The sequence below is a fragment of the Zingiber officinale genome, chromosome 7A, assembly GCF_018446385.1.
Source record: "Zingiber officinale cultivar Zhangliang chromosome 7A, Zo_v1.1, whole genome shotgun sequence".
Classification (NCBI taxonomy): Eukaryota; Viridiplantae; Streptophyta; class Magnoliopsida; order Zingiberales; family Zingiberaceae; genus Zingiber; species Zingiber officinale.
In genome coordinates, this window is record NC_055998.1 from 86,091,852 (window position 1) to 86,109,250 (window position 17,399).

Below are 17,399 nucleotides of genomic sequence, written 5' to 3' on the forward strand. Positions count from 1 at the left end.
TTCTTCTATTTCCAATGAAAAAATTTCTAAGAAAAATATTAAATAAAGTGAGTAATGTATATCAATTTACTAAATTATAAGGGTTTTTCGTATTCTATATGTTAAGTTTTAATGGGTAGAGATTAAATTATTTTATTTTATTTCTATGATGAATAAAAATAAATAAAAACAAGACTAATAAATAGGTTAAAATTCTTTAACTAAATATATTTTATCTTCGTTTATCTTAAAGCTCCGTCTCCTATGTAAAGAAATTTTATAAACAAAAGGAGTATCAATTTTGATCTTTTGCGTCTCAATACATATATCTAAAAAGGAATTTTATATATATATATATATATATTATAAAGCCCAAGGCATTTCTATCCAAAGATAGCTTTGCCTACGAAAATATTGCGGTCCTCCGTTCCAAATTCACTAAACGGAGCTCGTTAGAGATAGAAAAAACAAACAAGTTAATTAAGATAAACTAAGAAAAATATTAAAACAAGAGGGATTAAGGCAAGGATGGAGATGCGAGGGAAGGCGGATGAAAAGTTCAACATGCCGATCATATTCGACGAGGAGCCAACCGACAAGGAGATGACGAAATATGCTAGCCAATACAGTATCTTCAATGACATCCTTCCTTCACTTGGCGGTCGAAACACTCATCCAGTCCAGCTTCATAAATTTATCGTCTCTCCCTATGATAAAAAATATAGGTACACTAATCCTCATATCTAATTTTTTTTTAAAATTAGATGGATTTATCTGAAAATTCTAAACTTATCTGGGTTGATTTGAAAAACACCAGAAAATGATTCAGGCCTGACCGCTACTTTCTGAAGGTTAAATTGAGAATACTTAAAATTTCAGAGGCAAAGTGAAATAATTTTTTTTTTTCAGTTTGAAATAACTGATTTGCGCGCGCAGGACTTGGGAGAGCATCTTGTTTATGCTGGTGCTCTACACGGCGTGGGTTTCCCCCTTCGAGTTCGGCTTCCTCCAGGAGAACAACGGCCCCTTCCGGCTAGCCGACAACATCGTCAACGCTTTCTTCTTCATCGACATCGTCTTGACCTTCTTCGTTGCCTACCTCGACGAAGCCACCTATCTTCTAGTCGACGACCCAAAGCCGATCGCAAAGAGGTACCTGACCAGCTGGTTCATCCTCGACATTGTCTCCACCATCCCTTCTGAGTTCATGCTCAAATTGCTGCCTCCCAATCTCCAGTCTTACGGCATCTTCAACATGTTCCGCCTCTGGCGCCTCCGGCGAGTTAGTGCCATGTTTGCTCGGTACAATTCAAACATTTTCGCTCTTCTTTAAAAAAAAAAAAACTACTCTAGACTCATCGGAATCGGCCTTTATGATCTATCATCAGATGGGAAAAGGATAAAAGCTTGAGTTACTTTTGGATTCGATGCGCAAAGCTCGTCAGCGTAAGCGAAAATTACCAATTCTACATTCCCTATTGCTTCAGGCAAACTCCTCGTCACACTTTCATAGGTTACAATCTTCGCCGTGCACTGCGGTGGTTGCTTCTTCTTTCTACTTGCGGCAAAGTACCCCGATCCGAAAAACACCTGGATCGGTATCACGACCGCAGATTTCCACGAACAGAGCTTGTGGGTCAATTATGTGACATCGATGTACTGGTCTATCACCACCGTGGCGACCGTTGGCTACGGCGACTTGCACCCCGTCAACACCTGGGAGAAGTTCTTCGACTTTTTCTTCATGCTCTTCAGCATGGGCTTAGACGCCTACTTGATCGGAAACATGACCAATTTGGTCGTTCACGGCACGACCAGAACCCGAAAATATGTGAGTGAATTCTACTTGTACACCTTTCAAACTTTAGTTAAAACGATTCGGTTGTGCCACACAGAGGGATACGATTCAAGCGGCGTCGAGTTTTGCTCGAAGAAATCAGATTCCAGAGAGGCTGCAGGAGCAGATGATCTCTCATCTCAGCTTGAAGTTCAGGACCGACTCCGAAGGGCTGCAGCAGCAGGAGACGATGGATGCTCTTCCGAAAGCCATCAGATCGAGCATTTCGCACTTCTTGTTCTTCCCCCTTGTCCAAAATGTCTACTTGTTTCAAGGGGTTTCTCCTGACATGCTATTTCAACTGGTAAATGCTATAAGCATACGTATCGTGGGCATTGATTGCAACTGATTATATATCGATCCTAAGGTCTCCGAGATGAAAGGCGAGTACTATCCTCCCCGAGAAGATGTGATCTTGCAGAACGAAGCGCCGACCGATTTCTATATCCTCGCAACCGGCACCGCGGAGCTGATCGATAGCCGAGGTGGATCAGAGGAGGCAAGTTGTGTGATTCATTGTTGATGCTATGCATTGGTTTGACACACTGGCATGTGTGCACACAGATTGTTAGGGTGGTTAAGAAAGGTGATCTAGTCGGCGAGCTCGGAGTTCTCTGCTACCGTCCTCAGCTGTTCACGGTTCGGACGAGATCGCTGTGCCAGCTCCTTCGCCTGAACCGCACCGCCTTCCTCAGCATCGTTCAGGCGAACGTCGGGGACGGGACCGTGATCGCCAACAACCTGCTTCAGTATTTCAAGAGGCAAGGGGATGATCCATGGATGCAAGGGCTGCTGAGGGAAATAGAGAGCATGCTGACCCGAGGCAGAGTGGACCTGCCACTCACCCTCTCTTTCGCCGTCGTCAGAGACGACGATATCTTGCTGCATCAGCTACTGAGACGAGGTCTGGATCCGAATGAGTCGGACAACGAGGGGCGCACGGCCATGGTCTGAATCTAGAACCGTACATGTTCATGTGTTCGATACGAAGTTAGATCGATGGAGATTGACTTAGTGTTTGGTTGGTTGTGGCAAATAGCATATCGCGGCGTCGAAGGGGAACGAGCATTGTGTCAAGATCTTGCTGGATTATGGTGCGGATCCGAACAGTAGAGGTGGGGAATCGATTCCTTCTGATTTTGTTGGAGGATCGATCTGATGGCGGCTGAATTGATGCAGATTGCGAGGGGAATGTGCCGCTGTGGGAGGCGATCCTGGGGAAGCACGAGAGAGTGGCGGAGATTCTGGTGGAGAATGGCGGCGAGCTCTCGGCTGGTGATATGGGCCGCTGTGCCTGTGCGGCCGCGGCGCAGAATAGCGTGCAGCTGCTTGAGGATATGCTCCGGTGGGGAGGAGATGTTGTGGCTGCGGCCGAGAACGACGGCAGCACCGCTCTCCACCGTGCCGTCTGCGAGGGGAATGTTGCGGTGGTGGAGTTCCTGGTCCGGCACGGGGCTGATGTGGATAGGGCCGATGCTCAGGGGTGGACGCCGCGGGGGCTGGCCGACCAACAGGGCCACGAGGAAATCAAGGCACTGTTAGACGGCGCGAAGGGAGCCGGCGGTCCCGGCGCAGCCAAACCACCTCCTCCGGCTGGACTCCGGAGGTTTAGCAGCGAACCTTACATTCCAAAACTGAACGTCGGGGGTGGAGCAGCCGTCGTAGCTTCTGCCGAGCAGCCGCGGTCGCCTAACTACTCGAACTCGCTGATCGGGGTCGTGTCGGCTGCCAATTTCGTAGTCCGGCAGGCGCAGAGCAGGACGCCGCCGGTCATAGAAAGCCCTCCAAGGCAAATGGGAGGCAGTGGCGGAAGGCGGCAGCATCAGGCGAACTTAGCGCGGGTGACGGTGAGCTTCCCAGAGAGGGGCGACGCGGCGAAGAAGCTGGTGGCGCTGCCGAAGTCGATGCAGGAGCTACAAGAGATGGCGTCGAAGAAGTTCGCCGTAAAGGGCAAGGTGAAAGTAACGAACAAGGACGGGGCGCTGGTGGACGACGTGAAGCTGATACGAGACGGTGATCATCTCGTCGTCGCCACCGACAGATAACGCCGACGTGATTGATTGCGGCTGCAACTCTGCCTGCCTTTTCAATTAACCGCAGGGGCAAATAGGGAAGAAAGTACGAAATCATTTAATTAATTCAATTATAATTCAAAAATTCAATTTAATTAATTATATATCTTACTATTTAAAATAAATAAATAAACCATTTAATAAATAATTTTAATGAAACCTAAAATAAAATTACATTAATGTCCTTTTCTTTTTACATGATACAAAGTGTTATTAGTAAATTCAGAAATGACGTGACTATCAAAGTCAAGATGATATGACAATTAGCACGTCACTCTCAATAAGACTTGGCACCTCATCCAACACTAACAGCCTGTTTGGAATGATATGGAATTCAATTCCTTTTAGAATTGGAATTGAATTCCATGCTTTGGAATGATTTTTTAGTTAAGAATTGATATGGAATTAATTTCAATTCCATCAAATAAGACAAAAGTAAATCACACCTCTTTATGTGTGATTTAGATAGGGAATTCAATTCTTCATATTATGTTCATTGTGCCCTCATTCTCTCTTCTTTGTAAAAAAAGAAAAGGAAAAAGAGAGAAGGATAAAATGGTAAAACATAAGAATTCCATAACTTAAGTTGCAATTCATTCCAAACATGAGAATTGAATTCAATTCCTTATGGAATTCAATTCATAATGGAATTCAATTCAATTCCATGACTTAAATTATTTCCAAACAGGGTGTAAGATCTTCAATAAGAGGAATGATCGGATCAAGAGTCGATCGGACTTGAGAGACCTAGTGCTTCACATCTATATTGATGCATATTATATATCCAATCAACCGTAAATTGATCAGGTTTAAGGGATGGTCGGACTACTACACCTGCCAAGCATATATCCGGTCGGGCATACGAAACAACTCCCCACTTGTATTATGGCTCTCAGTATATAGCTGGTCGATTCAACAACCGATAGAACCTGTGGGTCTTTTCATATACCAGTCCTCCTTATAGTCAACAAGTCATAATGTCGGTCAGGTTTATACAGCTCAGTATTTCTGTTTCCTATATGAATACAAGAACAGAAGTCAAGTAATTCTTATTACAGATCCAATCGGATAATAGTACCGATCAGATCTCTCGAGACTTATCCCACTTCTTCAAAAGCAAATATCCCAGCATATGTCCAGTTGATTATAGAGTCGGCCGGACCTAGGGGACTTGGCCCCTTATTACTTCAATGTCAGATCCCAAGCACCACATCATATATAGCCGAACGTCTCAATGGCTGAATGACCTTATAGGACTTGGTATCCAGCTGCTCATATATATATCTGCCAATATAAAATACATCCGGTTGGCCAAAGATTCGATCGAGATAATTTCAGGGGACAACATTAACAGAGAATCACAACAACTTGTCAAGGAGTAATAATCATTTGTCAGGGAATATTTTTCGATTACAGCATATACATTCAATGTAACCTTCTTATGAAAGTGACTATATAACTTCTATCATTATTGCGGAAGTTACATAAGACTATTCATATACATATAACAAAAGATTAATCGGTGGATAACTGTACAAATGCTAGATTGTACACCTTTTATTATCCGACATCTTCTGACACTGAATATTTCTTGTCACCTCATCATTGTGAGATTATCAGAGGTGATATAAAAGATGGATTCTCTCCACTAGAGGTATGTTTTTATACGCACTACTTACCAAAACACAAAATTTCTCTCTATTATGATCACTCAATTTTATCATAATCTTTCTCCACTTTTCGTTCGATCATCTACTAACTTGAGTATCGGAGAGCCTACGATAGGGACCCATTCCCTTATTTTTGTCATAACATTCTGTTGGTTCGTTTGAGTGTGCGCATAGAGGAGGAAAGCACTCGGAGCCCTTTTCCTACTCCTGCTCATCATCTTTTTCTCCTGTGCAAAGTTTTCTTCTGGTCAACAGCGTTGCCACCTACCTAGCGTGCAATCTCCTCCACTTTTAGACAGGATCACATTGAAAATAATTTTAAGACTTATAAGTAATTTTCTCTGTTTATTTTTATATAAAAAATAGGGGTGACAATTTTTGACCCGACACAAAAACACAATCCGAATCGAACATGAAAAAAAATCAAATTAGAGTCAGGTCTTATTGGGTTCAAGTTGGGTACGGGTCAACCTGATTGACATGATTAATAAACGGGTTAGGTTTGGATCAACTTGAAATGACCCGATTATAACCCACAAATTCTTTTATAAATATTTTTGGATCAAGTTCGGGTTAGATTCTGGTTGAATTCAGGTTAAAATAAACATTTTATAAAACGGAGCTTTTCAGGTCATGTTTGGATTGAGTTCAGGTTAAGATTATTGGTGCAGGTTGCATTGATGATCAGATTTTGATGTATGACACATAGGTTAAAGTTAGATATGCTATTTGTTTAACCTTTTGACCAAGTGTTCATGAGTTGACTAGTCTAAAAAACCTGACATCAGGCTGAAATCTAGCTAGGTCCGCGAGACCTGATAACTGATGTGAAGTCCAGATAGATCCGCAGGACTCGATATATGGCAAGAAGTCTGGTTGGGTCCGTGATATCTAACAACCGGCCGAAATCCAGTTGGTTCTGTGGGACCTGACAATTGGCGGGAAGACCTTGTAGGTCTCTTGGCGACCGGCTAGGGGGGTGAATAACCTGCACAATAAAAATAAACAAAATCTCATTTCTCAAACTTTACAACTTTATTAACACTTGCATAAAAAGTAATGCAAATTAATTAAAGAAAGAAGAGGTACAAAAGCGTTACTTGGTATGCAATCACGGAATTGCTAATCCAAGGAAGTTGAAACTCACTAAACAATCTCTTTCAGGCGGAGAAACCTCTTACAGCAGTTGAAGCACTTAAATACAGAACAAAATTCAAGAGAAATCGTTTACAAGTGTTGATTTAAGCTACTCAGACCAGGACTATATTTATAGCCCTGGTCGGGGCGCCTAGAAAGATTCCAGGCACCTAGAGGGGGATAAAATTTTATCCCCGTCGTAACGAAATGTGTCACGTGGCGTTTGGCTGAATTTTCAGGTCCGAGCACCCGGAGGGGTTTTGAGTGCTCGAACCATATCCGGGTATTCCGCTCCGTTTTCGCTCACTTGGATCCGAATCTTCCGCTCCGACTCCGCTCGCTTGAGTGATTTCGGACATCTAGAATATGGCACACTCGAACCCATTTTCTGGCCTTCGAGCAGTCTTCCTCTCTGACTTCTCGTCCCTCGGAAACACTACACGCATTCTTCTCGTCCGCTAGCGTACTCTTCCGTAGCATCTCATCCCTCAGACGCACCAAGCCGGTCGACTGTCTTTCGCATCGTTCTTCTCGCTTGCTGTGTCTTTCGCTCGACTTATTGTGCTTCTAAGTTCTTGCACACTTAGACACAAGGGTTAAAAACATAACAGAACCTAACTTGACTTGGTTGATCACATCAAAACTACCACGGGGTATTTACAAACCTGGTGGGTCAAAGACAAAGTCAAGCGATTGCAGTTTGTAAGTGAAAGTAAGCAACAAGAGGAGAGATTCGGTGAGAACTCGTTCCCGGTTGAGAAAACTATAGGCGTCGGTCCAGCTTAGGTCTATTTAGGAAACCTAAGCTGAGACCTTGACTAGATCATGGTCTTGGGGAGACAAGATATAATTACTACTCCTATCTTATTATGTTATGCTAACTTTGTTTTGCAGGATAAGCATATTTTTATTGCCTGGACTAACCCTTTTTGTATGGAAGATGCTAAAAAAAGGGAGTCCGGGCGCCCGGAGCTAGTCCGAGTGCCTAGACCAGCTTCGCCCAGGCGGCTGCTAGGCACCTGGGCGATCTGGGTGCCCGAAGCTGGTCCAGGCGCCCGGACCAGAAAAAATATCCAGAAGCTGAGTTGGAGTGCGATGACTGGACGAACCCATATTAACGGTCCAGACGCCCGGAGGGGGTCAGGGCGCCTGAAGCGGATAAAACTTCGCGGATGAAGTTTCAACGAGAGCTCGTCGTGTCAGCATGGTCCAGACACCCGGAGGGGTTCCAAGCACTCGGAATAGACCTATATAAGGGCCTTCGACCTGCAGCTTCAGAACATCAACTATTACAAGTTTCATTCTTACATGCTGCTTTGAAAAGTCTCCGGTGTCTAACGACACCGAAAGGTTGCTTTGAAGTTCGAAGAACGAAAGATTTCAAATTCCTTTCTGTTTGTCGATAATAATTATTTCAGTTATTATACTCAATACTTGTAACATATTATTCGAACTGATAGTAATTGCTCAATGAAAACGATCAACAATCGTGGACTTTAGAGTAGGAGTCATCATAGGCTCTGAATCAAGTAAAACTTAGCTTTGTTAGTATTGTTATTGTTTTCTTTATTTCATTGCATAACTCATTTTAACTCACTAGCGTCTTAAACGATCCAACAAAGATGAACATGCTTTTATAAATGGATCATTCCAAGTCAGGTCAAGTTCGGATTGGATTCAGGTTATGGGTCATTTCAGATCAAATTCGAATCAAATACAAATAAGCGAGTCAGATCTGAGTTGAACAATTTGACCCCAAATATTAACCAGGTCATGTTCAGAGTTTGATAGTCCAACCTGTCAATCGGCCAACCTGAACCCATCAACCCGAATTACCACCCCCTAATAAAAAATATGCACTATCATGATTCTCTTTAGTCTATATCTTAGAATTAACAACAACATAAGTACAAAAGTTTCTATAAATACCTTAGACAACGATGTTAAAAAATATATCTTTTTCAATCCTTTAGTTAAGATCAAGTATAACATCTATTCTTATCAATTTAATATATAATATAAAAAATAGGAGGGAGAGTCCGTTGCACATGCCACGCGTATGTGGAATAACTAGTTATAATCAATTAACTGACATACTTAAATTGTAGATATATTATAATCAATTAACAAATATATTTCTCAATAAATAATAAAATTAATCAATTTTATAGTAAAATTTAATCCGTTCTGTTCCATCTTAAAAAATCGATTTAATCAAATTTAATCATTCCGTTCTATTTTGAACGGATTGCTCACCTCTAAATGGAATTCATGATCTATTAATTTTAATCGTTTCACTACAGATAATCAAGCATAATTTATCAAAAAACAATGAGAATACACTAGATTAAATATATAGAATTGCTATTTTAAATATAAATTTAGAGAGTAATAATGCATATGCACTGATCTTTTAGCAACCTCTAGAACTTCCAGGGTTCAAATTTTTGAATAATGCTAAACGAAGAGGCGACTTTTTGACCAATATATCGAAAGGTTTTGGTTTTGCTGTCCACCAAGTTCCCCTTCTCAGATGATTCTTATTGCAGATGAGCAGGGCCATCCTCATTGCACTCCGTTTGTAGCTTTGTTATATCGATCTCAAGTTACGCCTTCTAAGGATGCATTAAGGCACTTTCCACTCGAACATATTCCTCGGTTTAGAATATTCTTGGCACAGCTGATTCGAAGAACAAAAACCGTTAGACTCTGGCTTGATGCTTGCTTAGAACAAGTACTATCAAAGGCTTCCACAAAAGTTCTCAACTTTTTGGGAGATCTAACACTGACAGGACCAGAATTAGATACACTTTTTGCATAATCTGAATTGTGAACATTGCCACCAACAGAATCTCCCCTTTCGTCACAAAAGTAGTTGCTAATTTTGAATATGCACTTTGCGTGAACGGCATTGTCCTTGGATCGTTTGTTAGCAGTGTAATCTTTCAGCTCAAATTTGGAGATCGGCTACTGACCTTTCCGATTTAGAAGAAACTTTGCTTCTACACCAACTATCTTATCGTCAATCTTTTCAGATATCGTGCAGGTTTGAACATCAAAAGTGCGGTAGAATATATAGTCAGCCATTTTCAAGTCTTCATCTGATGGTTGTGCATTCCTCTCGTCTTTCGAAGTGCAAATCACACAACAGTTGCCGACAATGGCTTCCAATGGGTTAATGTTGAAAAGACCGACACCTTCTCCGGTGGCTAAAAATATTTCCTTCTCTAGCGGAGTATCTATCAAATAGTTCTCGAGTTCATTTGGGCGGAAAAACCATAAAATCTTCACTTTCTTCTTGTGGTCTGGTTGTTCCCATATCTTAACTATTTTCCCAATATAAGGCTCACACTCATCCTCCTTTAAGAGGTATACCGAGTCATACAATGAGTAAGTGTCACCATCGATCATAAATGACCCATAAAATTGAATATTTCTCTTAGCACCCCCAATTCCTCTTTTTTCGCCCCAACAAAATTTACGAACATCGTTAGGGCCCTTAAAGTGATCCATTTCTTCTCCGTTTTTTCTGAAAGCCAAACTTTCCTAGAGCAATTTAGATTATAACGAAATAAAATGTAAAATGCAAATATGAATTGTAAAGTACATAAGTCTTAGATTGGAAGTTCTACTGTAACCATAAGACAATTATTAAAAAAAAACTCAATATGCTAAGAAATTCAAGGTGCAAGACACACAGTGCAAATCATTCAAGTGTTGTTTCATTATGTTTTTGTCGTGTGATCATTGTTTGAGAGCTGTAGGGAACTTGTAGATGAAGTAGTAGGCTGCAGTTAAGGAGAACTCGCAGTGAACAGAAAGAAGGGTAAGAAGAGAAAAGAGATAAAAGGAAGAAAAGAGGAGAGAGAAAGGAGAAGGAAAGTGGACTCTGACCTGTGGGATTTGGTGAGCATTGTGCAGTAAAAAGAAAAAAACCAAAGAACAGAAGCAGCAGCAAATGAAAAAAAAAAATGGGTGGATGATGTCGGACAAGATAATGATTATCCTGCGAACTAACGAAAAAAGAGTATCCTCTAGATTTTTCCGAAAAAATAAAATTTTATTTAATAATCGAGAATAATTATTCAAACAACTAAACATATGCTTATATAGACGTGAAACCTCAACGCAAAGAAATAAAAAAAAATCTTAACTTATAGACCCCAATTCCTAACTTGCAAAGAAAAAAATAATCCTAAAAGAAAAGAAAAGAAAAGAAAAAACAATCTTAAAAATCCCTAAACGGACTCGACATTCAAAAATACAAAAAAAAAAATTACTAAAATTACCTTAAATATTAAAAAACACAAAAATTCCTAAAAAATAATATGAAAGATATTCAAATCTTCCAACATCAGAACTTGTTCTCGAGTTCAGAGTAGTATCAGGTGGCACCCAGGAGAAAGATCATCTTACACTAAATCGACAAAATCTACTAACAACTACTGGACTTTCACCTCCTTATCAAAATCGGTTGAATCTCCATAACGGTGTGCAATAACTTCACATTCACTTCCAGTCTAAGTCAACGGTTTGATCTCTTCCTCTGCAAACCAGTTTTGCCTTGACAGAATCTTATTTGCAAATGCAAAATCCAAGTCAATCACTATACTAATTTGAACCTATCAGAAGGCAACCCTTGGGACCTGTTACAGCTCGAATAGCAGCCAAAATAGAATCGACTGGTAGGGAGGTAAAAACATCACCACATATGGCAGCCCCTTGCGCAGCTGCCGCAATAACAACTTGTGATATGCGGCCTAGCTCATTAAGCTTTCTTGGTTCACTCACTATTGACTTTTTTTTGCTACTCGCATTTGATGCTGGTACTGGAACAGGAATTTTGGCAGGCGGTCGATCACCTACAACTTCCACACCAACAGGCCAACATGGGAACAGCCTTTCCTGCAGCAATCATCAACTCCATCATCACAGGTGTGGCACCAAGTCCATTAATCATCAGAACCACTCTGCTGTCCTTGGTGATTGGGACATATTGAGTTTCCGGTGACAAGATCTGCTTGAGAACATGAGAGACCACTACATCAACTGGCTGAAGATCAACAATAGCAACGCCTGGTTCTCCATGAATTCCAAGTCCAAGTTCCATCAATCCTGGACCTAGGCGATCTGATGTGGCCTGGCTAGGAAGTGTACAAACTGATAGTGCAACTCCCATTGTACCCACCATTTCAGAAGCATGCTTGCTTCTGCAGTAATATTAGCAAGGGGTAGAGCAGCATCTGCAGCGGCTCTAGCAACCTTATGAACTAGAATTGTTCCTGCTAATCCTCTTCGTCCAGCTATACCACAAGGTGGTGGAAGAGCACAATCATCTCGAACGACAACCATCTCAACTTTATATCCCTCTGCTTTTGTTTCACTAAACTCACCACTTTCAAATTGGGATTCTTCATTGCCATCATCCTCTTCTTCCAAGACATCCTCGTCGAGTTCGTTATCATCCATCTCATGTTCATTTTGATCTATGTCAGGATGAGAAATTTGATAAACTTCATCCTCCTCCAAGTCATTCTTGGCTTTGATCAGCCACATCAATTTCTTCGCCCTCATCATCAAATCCGTCCAAATCATCACAGGAGTCGAAACTATCGTCCTCCATGGAAAAACTTAACCGACCCTAGAACGAAGTTTGAGTGTGACCAAAGGAAATAAAGTGACCTTTCATCTTCTTCTTCATCTTCTCTCAATCTCTGATCTTGGCATTTCCTTGTAGGTTTCGTGAGCGTCGCAAGTGCTTCTACCATGCCGATGTTAACCTCTGAGTTTGAAAGCAACCAATTTTACTTTCACCTAATCGGGAACTTTCTTTACCGGATTAGAATTGAGGTTCATATATTGGGATTTTTTTTTCCTTTCTTTGTCTTAAGATCTAGAGTCTATGTAAACATTTGTCTATTTGTATGAGAATTCATCCCTCTTTTATTTAACAAAGTTTCATTTTCTAGTAAATTCGACTAGTTTTCCTTGTTTTTGGCGTTCTCTCTTCTTGAGTTCTCCTCCAATCTCCTCTCTCGTTAGTCCGCAGGATAATCACTATCCTACTCGGCGTCACTTTTCCATATATTTCCAATGTGGGACTTTGATTATATTTCCATCAATCCTCTCCTTAAACGAAGGACCACTATTAGTCTCATGGTTCGGGCCTTCCCGCAAGCATCCAGTCACTCTTGACATACTTCGGGCCTCCTTGCAAGCATCCGGTCACTTTTGACTTGCATAGGACCTCCCCGCAAGCATCTGGTCACTCTTGACCTGCTCCGGATCTCCCCTCAATTTCATTCAAGGTCACCACACATGGCATTTGATCTTGACCATGCCTCTAACTCTTGCTTCTTCCGATGGTTAGTCTTGTGAAGAGCAACCTCGTTCTAATACCATTTGCTAGGGCCAAAAAAATTTATATATCTCCACAATTATTTGATATTGTCCACTTTGGTCAAAGCCCTCATGAATTTAGTTCTGGGGCTCTACCCAAAAGGCCTCATACCAAGAGATATCTTTTACGTTTTAAACCTATGATATTTTCCATATATTTTCAATGTGGGACTTTGATTGTATTCCCAACAAAATCTATAACAATCTTATCCCGCGTGCTACAACCATGATGCGAGGCTTCCTCAGCCGAAACCTATCGGGCACGACCACAATCACGGCTGTTAGGATATGTAGAAAGCTAGAGGGGGTGAATAACTTCAATCGCTTCTTTGAACTTGATTTGCAGCCGAAAACTTAAAGCAATGCTAACACCTCGATTTCACCTCCTTGAGATGACCCATCCAAGAGTCCAGTTCTCACGATCTCATTTACTATGAAATCCGTCCTTGGAAATTTTCCAAAGTCAGAGAAGCCGCGTACAAGCTCAAGCACACGAATGCAACAAGAAAACAAGAACGCAAATACAAAATATAATCGAGAATGACTTTAGGGTTTAAAATGAGTAACCTTGCATTGCTTGCTCATTTCTTACTTTGGACTGTCGCTTGGTGGATGGAAATGCAACAACACTTTGCTCTAAAACTCCCGACAACTAGCTGAAACAAGTGTTCTTCAAATCTTTGTGAAAACCCCTTTTCTAGAGTTACTTAGACACTTTCTAATCGATTGGCTTACCACGTCAGCTTGACCATTCAAAACCTGCAAAATGAATCTTTTTACCTGACAAATCGATTGGTGAGTCATACCAATCGATTCGGCAGTTTCTAATTGATTGCCCAATCGATTCAGAAGCTTTTTGTTTTCACGAGAATCTCTCAATCAATTCCAACACCTATGTGCTCTCGCGAACAAGTTTCAATCGATTACCCTAATCGATTAGTGAACTTGAATCGATTGCTCCAATTAATTCTAAGCCCTTCTGTTCTCACACGAAAACACCATTAATTGATTGCCCTAATCGATTAAGATAAGGCCTAATCAATTAACCAATCGATTTCGGAAAGCACCTAATCAAGTCCCAATCGATTGAAACATGTCTCAATCGATTGGAACAGGTCCCAATCAATTAGGAAATGGCCTTATGCTAATCAATTAAGCTAATCGATTGTCTAATCCTAAACCTTGAACTCAAGTTTAGGGTTCCTTTGCCCAACCCTACTCGTTGGGACTTTCCGTTACCTAACATCCTGTCACCCTTGACCTACTAGGACTTTTTCATTAACTGTCTGGTCAACCCACTTGGACTGTTCATCTCATGCAAATGTCCAGTCCTCCATGACCCACTTAGACTTACTGTCCCATGTTAAATGTCCAATCTTCCGTGAGCCACTTGAGCATTTCTTTTGTTAACTTCTTGTTAGACTTTTGATCACCAAGTGTCCGATCAACCTTTGACTCATTTGGACTTTTCCCTCGCCTAGGCCCGCTAAGACTTTCCATCCACAACCTAGCCCCGCTAGAACTTACAGTGTCTAGTTTCCAAATTCCAACTAGGTCTTCACGCCTAGCCCCGTTAGAACTACTGCTGTCTAATTTCCAACTAAGTCTTCACTGCCTAACCTTACTAGGACTTCTGCCTAGTTCACAACTAGGTCTTCACTGCCTAGCCTCGTTAGGATTTCGCATTGGCTAATCCAGTTAGGATTTTCGTTGCCTAACCTCTCGTTAGGGCTTTCCCAGTCAAGTGTTCGGTCCTCCCTTGACCTACCACACTTCTCTCTCACATATTGTCAAACATCGAAACTCAAGCTTAGTCAGCCTTGACCTGAGGACGATTGCACCAACAATGACCACAGCGATATTCCATTGGATCTTATGCTCGACTTCCTCAATCGGAACCTGCCAGCTCTAATACTAACTGATGTCGGACAAGATAGTGATTATCCTATAGACTAACGAGAAAGGGGGATTTGAGGAGAAGATAAGAAGAGATAATCGCTGTCCTTCAGTTTTTTCCGAAAAAAGGAAACTTTATTTAACAACCTAAGATAATTCCTCAAACAGCTAAACAAACGCTTATATAGACACAAAGAAATAAAAGAAATCCTAACTTATAGACCTCAATTCCTAACTTGTAATTTGTAAAGAAAAAAAAGTAATACTAACAAAAAAGAAAAATTCTTAACAGAATCATAATCTTAAAATCCCTAAACAGACTCAACATCTAAAATATAAAAGATAGAAATTACCAAAAATACATAAATACCAAAAATACCTTAGATACTAAAAAAACTCGAAAATTACTAAAAATAACATGAAAAATATTCGAATCCTCCTGCATCAGTGAAGAAGAAAATCTCAGTTAACTTTAGGGGGAAAAAAGAGCTTTACTTTCCTCCTCCATGAACTGAATCCCTTCCCTAACCTTGGGGTCATCATGATACTAAGGTTTTCATTATTCTACGATAAATTTTATTTGATTATTAGATTATTAGGGAAAAAAAATGAAATAGGGGTTAGAGCTCCAAACAACATTTTTGTAGTTTAGTTACAAGATACTTATTTCTTAAGATAAGAGTCTGATCTAGGACAATATCAAGGACTAATTGATACTTAGTAATCCATGTGATTAAGCATATAGAATTTCAGATGATACAATTGTTGAACATACTATTTACATCAGTGACTAATGTTACTCGTTATCTTTGAACAAAGCGTGAGAAGCTACAGATTGTAAAACTAGTCATAAGGTAAAGATTATAATATCTGACCCACCAACAGGGGTTAAACATTAGTCATGCCAACATCACATCGCGATATGAAATTGGTTCCATTTACTGATAACTACCCCAGGTCATCAGGCTTAAATCTGAAACCAGAACCAACACAAAATATTTCAACTAATGGATAAGTTCATGATTTCGGTTCCTTGTGGTTTTAGATCAATGAGCATTGAATCATATAACTGAATAGTTCTTCAAGGATATATGTATTATTATATTTGTGCTACTTTAGCTGGTGTGTGTTCTACTACCAAATGAAAGCTGCTACTAGCTGAATTGAAGTATATACTGACTATGAAATGAACAAGCAACGTTACCTGTGAACTACCGGTGATGAAGGGAAGACCACTGGCTCTCTCCTGCGACGAGGAACAAGCAAGCACGCAGCAGGAACGGGTAGCCCACAGATCGTCGGCTAGTCAGCGTTGTTGAACGATGGCGAGTCTGCGAGCATAAGGGTAAGGATTGGCAGACGATGAGAAACTGGAGAATCAAACAGTAGAGAAGGAGACGACCTCCAACTTAGAGAATCTATGGAGAGAGATTGGGAGTGGACGGGGGGAGAGGAAGAACCTCTCTTCGATCGGATTGCGATCGAAGCGGAAGATCTGTTGCAGAAGGAATTGTCGCCGCCAACGAGCTTCGCGATCCAGACGCCGAAGTTCGGTAGGGTTTCTTTCCTTTTTGCTCAATTTCTCTTAAACCAAAAAACATATATCCTGTTTCTATTATACCTCCCTTTTTTCACATTTAAATTTTTTCTTTTAACTATTAAAAAAAAATTATTGTCCTAATTTAATTCAAATTTGATGATATAAATACATTAAAAAGGTTCGTAGGAATATATTAATTTTAATTTAAAGTTATTTAGAGTTTTTTTATCAATTAGTTTTGTCAAAAATTTATGGACCTAAATAATTTTGAATCATTTTAAACTAAAATTAATATACTCCAACAATATTTCTTAATTTATCTATTCTTTCATATCTGAATTTGATTGTATAAATTAAAAATGGTGAATTTGTAAAATTATATAGACTTGATAAAATTTATCATAAACTAATTATAATACCTAAGACAATAATATTCATTAATCAACACTTCCAATAAATTTCTAGGACTACTCTCGTTCAAAAATAATGAAAATTTTAAATTTTCATATATGTAGGTCCATGTTTCGTCTGAAATTGACTAACAAATTTAGAAAATTCTGAATCACTTCAAAATTGATAGCTTAAATTAAGAATAGTGAATTTTTAAAACTTAGTAAAATTTATCACAAGCTCGTTATAAGACCTAGGACAATAATACTTACTAACTAACACCACCAATGAGTTCCTAGTGTTAGATTGAGTGGACCGGCTAGAGAGGTTGAATAGATGATCTGCAAATTAAGTTAGAAATTCTCTTGTTTCTATGTAGCAAGGACACACTTAATTAAATAAAAAATAAGAACATAAATTTAAGTAAAGAAGCAAGGAATTACTTAGTTATAACCTAGGTGATTGTTAATCTAAGACAG

The 17,399-nt window shown here is 40.1% G+C and overlaps 2 protein-coding genes across 2 annotated transcripts; one reads left to right on the forward strand and one right to left on the reverse strand.

Moving 5' to 3' along the window:
- Positions 1 to 507: 507 nt before the first annotated feature.
- Positions 508 to 3,861, forward strand: LOC121999494 (potassium channel AKT1-like). The gene is made up of 9 exons (XM_042554168.1): positions 508 to 704; positions 916 to 1,281; positions 1,368 to 1,425; positions 1,493 to 1,810; positions 1,875 to 2,120; positions 2,184 to 2,315; positions 2,381 to 2,764; positions 2,856 to 2,931; positions 2,996 to 3,861. The coding sequence occupies exons 1-9, from the start codon at positions 508 to 510 to the stop codon at positions 3,859 to 3,861; spliced, it is 2,643 nt and encodes an 880-aa protein (XP_042410102.1).
- Positions 3,862 to 8,993: 5,132 nt separating this feature from the next.
- On the reverse strand, positions 8,994 to 16,291 carry LOC122001693 (protein ANTI-SILENCING 1-like). Its single transcript, XM_042556585.1, has 2 exons — positions 16,195 to 16,291; positions 8,994 to 10,224 (listed from the first exon to the last, which is right to left on the reverse strand). Exon 2 carries the CDS (start codon positions 10,206 to 10,208, stop codon positions 9,663 to 9,665), a length of 546 nt encoding a protein of 181 aa, XP_042412519.1. The 5' UTR covers positions 10,209 to 10,224; positions 16,195 to 16,291; the 3' UTR covers positions 8,994 to 9,662.
- Between the last annotated feature and the right edge of the window lie 1,108 nt (positions 16,292 to 17,399).